This window comes from Phoxinus phoxinus (genome assembly GCF_949152265.1).
Source record: "Phoxinus phoxinus genome assembly, chromosome: 3".
Taxonomy (NCBI): domain Eukaryota; kingdom Metazoa; phylum Chordata; class Actinopteri; order Cypriniformes; family Leuciscidae; genus Phoxinus; species Phoxinus phoxinus.
The window spans coordinates 45,004,185-45,012,096 of NC_136878.1; the positions used below are offsets into that span (position 1 = coordinate 45,004,185).

The following is a 7,912-nucleotide window of genomic DNA, read 5'->3' on the forward strand; positions in this document are numbered from 1 at the left end:
AAGTGAGATATTTCAAGCCTTTATTTGTTATAATTTTGCATAATACAGTTATAATACAGCTTATGAAAACCCCAAATTAAAAATTAGAATATTGTGATCAGGTTTTCATAAGCTGTAAGCCATAATCATCAAAATTATAACAAATAAAGGCTTGAAATATCTCACTTTGCATGTAATGAGTCTATATAATATATTAGTTTCACCTTTTAAGTTGAATTACTGGAATAAATGAACTTTTGCACCATATTATAAATAAAATAAAACATTTATATTTATTCAATAAGCAGACATTTTTATTCAAAGCAACTTAAAAATGAGGAATACAAACAAGCATTTATGTAATGCACAAAAAAAGCTAATAATGCTAAAAGTGTGTGTTTCTCCTGAGGAAGGCATACCTTTGTTAAGAGACTGTCCTGCACTTCCGGGTCCTTCTCAAACTCCACTCCCGCATCTACAACCAACACCGGCACCTTCTCCAGGTGCTCGAAGTGAACCCTGTGTGAAGAGAGAAGAGCACTAATACAACACTGCCGTCTTGTAGAGCTGATTTACAGCAGAATGAACTCAAGTCAAGTCACCTTTATTCAGGGCTCGACATTAAGGCTTGTCCGGGACAAGTGGATTTTTTTGTAGGACAAGTGGAAGTGAAAATTAGTTGTCCCACTGGACAAGTTAAATGTCAAACAAAATAAAATGCCATGTTACTTCACTTTATGTGCCACTCATTACGTCTATTTTACAGATTTAATTTTACCGATTTGAAACAAACCCATTTTTTTCCCCACAATCCGTCGAACCAGCGTACAACTCAGAATGCTTTGATTGGCCAATCAGAAGTCGGTCCAAGTTTAAACATTTTTACCTGCCTCAAAGAGTGGAGAGTGATGTTTCACCAAGCGCCAGGAAAAGCTCCAAAAACAAGTCACCTTACACCAACGGCTCCATACAAATTAAAACGACATAAAAAATGTGTAACCAAATGGAAAGATGAATTCGACTGGGTTATTTATGAAGACGGAGTAATGTTCTGTGGCGTCTGTCGGGGGCAACCCAACCTGGCTGACAAGTAAGTGACGTTAGCTAGCTAGCGTCGGCAGCCGTGTACTGTAAACAAGCATTAACAGCATTTGTATTGGTTAAATGTACATAGTTAAATATTAGCTAATGTTCAGATGTAAAGTAGTTCAGGTGTAAATCAGCCTCTGTCAGGTAGAAAGTGGCATTTATCAAAAAATAAATGATAAAATTATGAATCTTTACCTGGACAAGTGACTTTTGTGCATGGACAAGTGAAACATAAATGTACTTGTCCGAAGGACAAGTGCCTCAAAAATTGTCAAGCCCTGCCTTTATTTATAACCGTATACACACTGGGAACTATATTCTCAGAAGGCGAAGCACTGCTACTTCTGCGGAGTGATTTGCTCGCAGCGCCGTGGTGAGGAGACGAGACTTCGCTAATCACAACCAGAAGTAGCAGTGCTTCGCCTTCTGAGAATATAGTTCCCAGTGTGTATACGGTTAGAAGATGGCTGTGTCTCATGTGATCTTGTTATGTGTACACGCTGTGACTATACAAATCACATGTAAATAGGAAAATGTTGGCGTTATTTTGTCACTTATTGGGAGCAGTATGCTAGCTGGAGCCATTTACCTCCAGTCTTTGTGCTAAGCTAGGCTAGCGGTGTGTGCGTCAGACAGAGTTACGGCACGCACGGAGATGAGAAGGGACTTATCTAACTCTGGGGGATACGGTGAAGAAGCTAAAGTCCCAAAAAGTACTCACTTCGTCGTCTTGTGGATGAGCCAGTCTTCATGCCGTGTGTGTAGTTTCTCGAGATAGTCGAGCTGAATCCCCTGCTCCTCCACTCGACCTCTTCTGCCCAACCTCTCCATGCAGGTCTGCAGGATACAACGCTAAAATTGAGCAACTTCTAATTCATTCTAACAAGTCCATTAAAGGTTGGGTAGGTAAGAATTGTCTAAAGAACTTTTTTTCAAACTGTCTTAAACTGTCTTTATATACCAATACATAATTAAAATGTAAGTACTTTGAAAAAGAGAGTATAAAAATTGAGTGACTATAGTGTATTTAATCTTCAATAAACGCAGCTCATTAATTCCTACCGGGACGAAACAAGTGATTGGCTTGCGCGACTGTCACTCTCCGTCGCCATGACTACCGCCGCTATTACTGGCTCTGCCCACGTGCGTGCAGTCGCGCACCCGTTTTTAGGCGGGAGTGAATGGAATTAATGAGCTGTGTTTATTGAAGATTAAATACACTAGAGCCACTCAGTTTTTTATACTCTCTCTTTCAGATTACTTGCATTTTAATTATGTATTGGTATATAAAGACAGTTTAAACTAATTTAAATACAAGTTTTTTTAGACAATTCTGACCTACCCTACCTTTAACTTCACATGTATTCATTTTGAAGTCAACTTATAGACCACTCGAGTAATGTTTATGTATTAAAAATAGATGTTTCTGAGATGTAAACTACCGGTAAGCTTAATTTCTGACCAACATGTGTTTTGAATCATTGTGTCCGATCATTACGCCTTCGCAGATTGGAAGGAAACAAGTCACATGCTTTACATCACAATCGATCTACATTCCTTCATCTGAATGCTGACTATGATATCCCCAGACAGGGAAGAATAAATATGGTGTCAGATCATATATGACCCTGGATCACAAAACCCGTCTGGAGTCGCACGGGTATATCTGTGGCGATAGCCAACTATACATTGTATGGGTCAAAATTATAGATTTTTCTTTTATGCCAAAAATCATTAGGATATTAAGTAAAGATCATGTTCCATGAAGATATTTTGTAAATTTCTTACCGTAAATATATAAAACATTTATTTTTGTGAGTGAATGCAGCACAATCGTGAACATAAATGCACAACTTTAAAGGAGATTTTCAATGTTTCGATTTTTTTGCACCCATTTTCAATAATTGTGTCTCGGCCAAATATTGCCATATCCTAACAAACCACACATCAGTGGAAAGCTTATTATTCAGCTTTCATATGATGTATCAATCTCAATTTTTAAATGTGACTGGTTTTGTGGTCCAGGGTCACATTTGGTTTTAATTGAGTTAATTATAATAACTCGCTGACTGATAAGACTTCAGGTTTCAGACACAGACTATATAATATTGTACACTTTAGCACGACCTGAACACTGCATGGACCAATCAGCATCCATGACTGGAACAATCGTAAACGGCATATAAAGCCCGAGAGCACGTCTCGTGTGCATATATCATCATCATCATCATCACCGTGAGCTGGTGCGGACCTGTGGAGAAGCTCGGAGATATATGATGCCTTCCAGTTGAACTCGATGACCAAACTGCTCCACCAGAAACGAGTGCCAATCCTGATACACAGCCCACTCTGTGGAGTTTATACAGCCGAGCTCGAACATATTTAAAGCAAAGATGTACCTGAGAGAGGAGGATATACACACTGAAAATGGAAATGTAGCAGTGAAAATGAACATATTTAATCATAAAATGTGACCCTGGATCACAAACCCAGTCTGGAGCCGCACGGGTATATCTGTGGCAATAGCCAACTATACACTGTATGGGTCAAAATTATCGATTTTTCTTTTATGCCAAAAATCATTAGGATATTAAGTAAAGATCATGTTCCATGAAGATATTTTGTAAATTTACTTCCGTAAATATATAAAACATGTATTTTTGTGAGTGAATGCAGCACAATCGTGAACATAAATGCACAACTTTAAAGGAGATTTTCTCAATGTTTCGATTTTTTTGCTCCCTCAGATTCCAGATTTTCAATAGTTGCATCTCGACCAAATATTGTCATATCCAAACAAACCACACATCATTGGAGAGATTATTTATTCAGCTTTCAGATTTATTCTGTACAATTTTGATGTGACTGGTTTTGTGGTCCAGGGTCACATATATCTTTGTCAAAAAGAATTGTGCTTAACGGTATTGAATGTGCACTTGTACATCAAATCTTAAAAGTATATATTTTAAAAACCTGTACTTGCAGATACATTTTTAAAAAGTGTGGTAAAATGCCCTTTTCACAAGATGTAGAATAAGTCTCTGATGTCCCCAGAGTGTGTGTGTGCAGTTTTAGCTCAAAATACCCCACAGATATTATTATATCGCATGTAACAGGGGGACAGGGGGACAGGGGGCGGAGCTACAAGAGCTTGTGTCCTTTTATCTCACACACACATGCACTGAACATTTCAAAAACTTTTAGATTTTTATGTTCAAACCGGAGTCGGGCAATAATGGAGAGACTCAAGAAGTGACAACATGTAGAAAACATTTCTGAATGGTTAGTTTATGAATATATGTAGTTTATGTGTAGTTATCTTCTAGTCATTGATTAGCATATTCTGTCTTGATAATCTATAATTGTGTTCAGGGGGCGGGGTTATGTAAATTTTAGGGTTGTGAATGATGTCACTAACCCGGGAGGAATGTCGTGTAGTCTCTACCGGCCGTTTGTTGTAGTCCTTAAAAAGCGATTTCTTTAAAAGCAAATATCTCCCTTTGCTTTATACTTTGAGCGTTGTAACTTTGCAGATGTTGTTTATGATCAAACAGCAACATTACACACTAACTAAAGTTAGAAAAGTGAAATCATAATCAACCTCCCCTTTAACTGACACTAGTCTCAATGAGAACTGTAGTTTCATCACCTGTCGCTGTAGACCGAGCGCTCGTACACGCGCACCGGCGAGCCCGAGGACTTCAGAGATCCGGCAGAGAGTGGCTGGAGGTGCGAGCGCATGCGACTCATGCAGGAGAAGGTCTGGAAGGTGTAGGACCAGCGTTTCGGGTCATGATACATCATCTGTAGCAGGTTACTGCTCGCCTGCTGAGGAGCGCGTTCGCTCTGCTACACAGAAAACAAGACAGAGCACACGTTAAACAGTCGTCCCTAAACGCATTTGGATGCTAAAGGCCTCACTTCATTAGATAGAAGAATATCAAACCAAGCACTTATTTTCATGACAGCACAAACATACTTTAAAGGAGAACTCCGGTCAATTTTAACATTGAGCTCAATTTTTAGTAAATTTGGAGTGCTGTCAATACAGAGAACAACGACAAAAATCGGTGTTGCCTACACTGTGTTATCCTCTTTTTAAAATTTGCACCCTGTTGACTTCAATGGGGCAAATTTTAAACCTGCTTTTATTTCTCTTATCGTCCTTGATGTGATCTAAGTCACTAAACCTATGCGCATGAACTCGACAATCGACTACTTTGGACTTCGACCGAAAACAGGAACTAAATACAGGTCTGTGCGCTGACTGAAATAACATCATTTTTATTCATATCTTTCACATCTCCTGCAGTCAGATTCACTCGTGTTCACTCTGAAGGAATCACTCACATTGCTGGGCACTTGTAATAACACATCAAGGATGTTAAGAGGCTAAAAGCAGGTTTAAAACTTGCCCCATTGAAGTCAACAGGGTGCAAATTTTAAAAAGAGGATAACACAGTGTAGGCAACACCGATTTTTGTCGTTGTTCTCTGTATTGACAGCACTCCAAATTTACTAAAAATTGAGCTCAATGTTAAAATTGACCGGAGTTCTCCTTTAAGGTCACATTAGATCAAAATTGGCATTTTTATTTGATGGAATATTGCAGTATTTATTATAAATGATTTATTTGTGCACATTTTATTCATGTGCCTCCTAATCTTGTATCAAAAAAATTCAAAATCGTGCAAAAGTTAATTTATTTCAGTAATTCAACTTAAAAGGTGAAACTAATATATTATATAGACTCATTACATGCAGAGTGAAATATTTCAAGCCTTCATTTGTTATAATTTTGATGATTATGGCTTACAGCTTATGAAAACCTCAAATTCAAAATTAGAATATTGTGAAAAGGTTTTCAAAAGCTGTAAGCCATAATCATCAAAATTATAGCAAATAAAGGCTTGAAATATCTCACTTTGCATGTAATGAGTCTATATAATATATTAGCTTCACCTTTTTAAGTTGAATAAATGAAAATAAATGAACTTTTACATGATATTCTAATTTTTTGAGTTTCATTTGTACATTTCCCTCTCTCTTGCAGCGACATCTCTTCTCTTATGATATTAACAGAAGCTCAAACATGCTGCGTCATATACATAATAAAGGCTAGATGTCTCGTCCGCGCTGCTGGCCAATGGAGGTCGACATCCGCACCTGGCGGCCATCTTGTCACAGTCAGCTCGCTCACTCGTAACATTGTGTTTTAATGCATGTACTTTTTAAATAACCATAACTTGCTAAATTTTCTACTGATTTTCAAACGGGTTGGTTTGTTATAAACGTCAGAGATGTAGTTACATACTTATGAATAATTATAATATTATATATTTCAACATGTTCAAGCATCCAGAATTATAGCCACGTTAATAACGTTTGTAAGAAACCAAACCGTTTGTAAATCCGTCAAGATTTCAGCGAGATGAGAGTTTGTGTTCGTGCAAATCACTCGCCTTAAGCCAGAAAGCTTGCCTGTGACAAGATGGCCGCCGGTGATGACGTTAGAGACTCCGCCGTAAGACATCTAGCCTTTATTATGTATATCTATGTGCTGCGTAACAAGAATGAACCTCATTGGTTCTTACATGTCAAGCGAACATGCTTGAGCTTCTGTTGACCGCAACTGATGTGTGAGTTGATGAATGTTTATATGTTAAAAAACCCTAAATTCAATCGGTTCATCATATAAAGTGATCGAGTCTCTTCAGAAAATTTGAACTAACCCGCTCAATTCATATGGATTAGTTTTACGATCTCTTTATGAATTTTTTGAAGAGTCCGTGGTAGTTGCGTAGCTGTCAATGGAGGGACAGAAATCTCTCAGATTTCATTAAAAAGATTTTAATTTGTGTTCTGAAGTAGTACGTAAGTCGTACGGGTTTGGAACGACATGAGGGTGAGTAATTAATAACAGTATTTTATTTTTTGGGGTGAACTATCACTTTAAATTTACGTCCATGACTAGTCTACACTGACCTGGTTGGTTTGGTCCACATTTTGCCATTTGCTGATGGGCTCTGCGATCACTTCCCAGTCCTGCTCTGTTGTCTGTAAAAGCCTGGCAAATGTTGACTTCCCGACCGCTTGAGAGATTCAGAAGACACACAAGAGGCTTTGTTGGCAGGGCAAAAAAGGCTTTTAATATGATACCAAAACATTGGTAACGATAAATTCACATTTTCACTTGATTTTCACACAACAACAACACACTCATCAACTTTTTTACCCCCACTTAATTGCATTAAGTACCTCATTACCACAAGTATAGGCATTAACAATGTAAAAATATAACTATATAAACAAACAAAACGTACCAATGTTTCCTTCGATCGAGACCCTCTTTATTTGATCGCTTGTACTCATTTGTTTGCACGCCAAACGGTAAAGAGAAAAGCTCGAGAAAAGACGTTTTGTCTCTCTCACATTCATCCCTAACATATTACAGAAAAATAACATTTACATCATCTTCTTCTTCTTCTTTTCCTTTTTATGGCGGTTGGCAAACAACTTTTAAGTGTGCATTACCGCCACCTTCTGATATGGAGTGTGGATCACAATAGCCTTTACTCACTACTCTTTAAATATACAAATAAATACATAAATAAAACCAATAAATACCTACATAAATATCTAATAACATTATTAATATTAAAACATTATCACTCACATCATTATTATATACAACTTTCAAAAACACCTAAACTCATATCCTTCTAATAAGCCCTGTATTATTCAAAAACACAAATATCGCTCTATACCCTACACTCCCTGAATTCATTTGTAATATTTCCTTCATTTCAAATCTAATTTTTTCTTTACTTAACCAGTCTTTCAG

General features: G+C 37.4%; 1 protein-coding gene across 4 annotated transcripts in view; it reads right to left on the reverse strand.

Annotated features, from left to right (window-relative positions):
* Nucleotides 1-7,571, reverse strand: part of dguok (deoxyguanosine kinase) — an 8,306-nt gene extending 735 nt beyond the window's left edge. For 2 of the 4 annotated variants that reach the window (XM_079606457.1, XM_079606455.1), the window contains exons 1-6: nucleotides 7,392-7,571; nucleotides 7,054-7,160; nucleotides 4,718-4,917; nucleotides 3,320-3,467; nucleotides 1,790-1,905; nucleotides 399-498 (exon numbers count right to left, since the gene is read on the reverse strand). In XM_079606457.1, the coding sequence (XP_079462583.1) occupies nucleotides 399-498; nucleotides 1,790-1,905; nucleotides 3,320-3,467; nucleotides 4,718-4,917; nucleotides 7,054-7,160; nucleotides 7,392-7,533 (813 nt within the window). In that variant the 5' untranslated portion in view covers nucleotides 7,534-7,571. Of the gene's footprint in view, nucleotides 1-398; nucleotides 499-1,789; nucleotides 1,906-3,319; nucleotides 3,490-4,717; nucleotides 4,918-7,053; nucleotides 7,161-7,391 lie in introns of all 4 variants that reach the window. The other 2 variants (XR_013796807.1, XM_079606456.1) reach the window with 2 other exon arrangements.
* Between the last annotated feature and the right edge of the window lie 341 nt (nucleotides 7,572-7,912).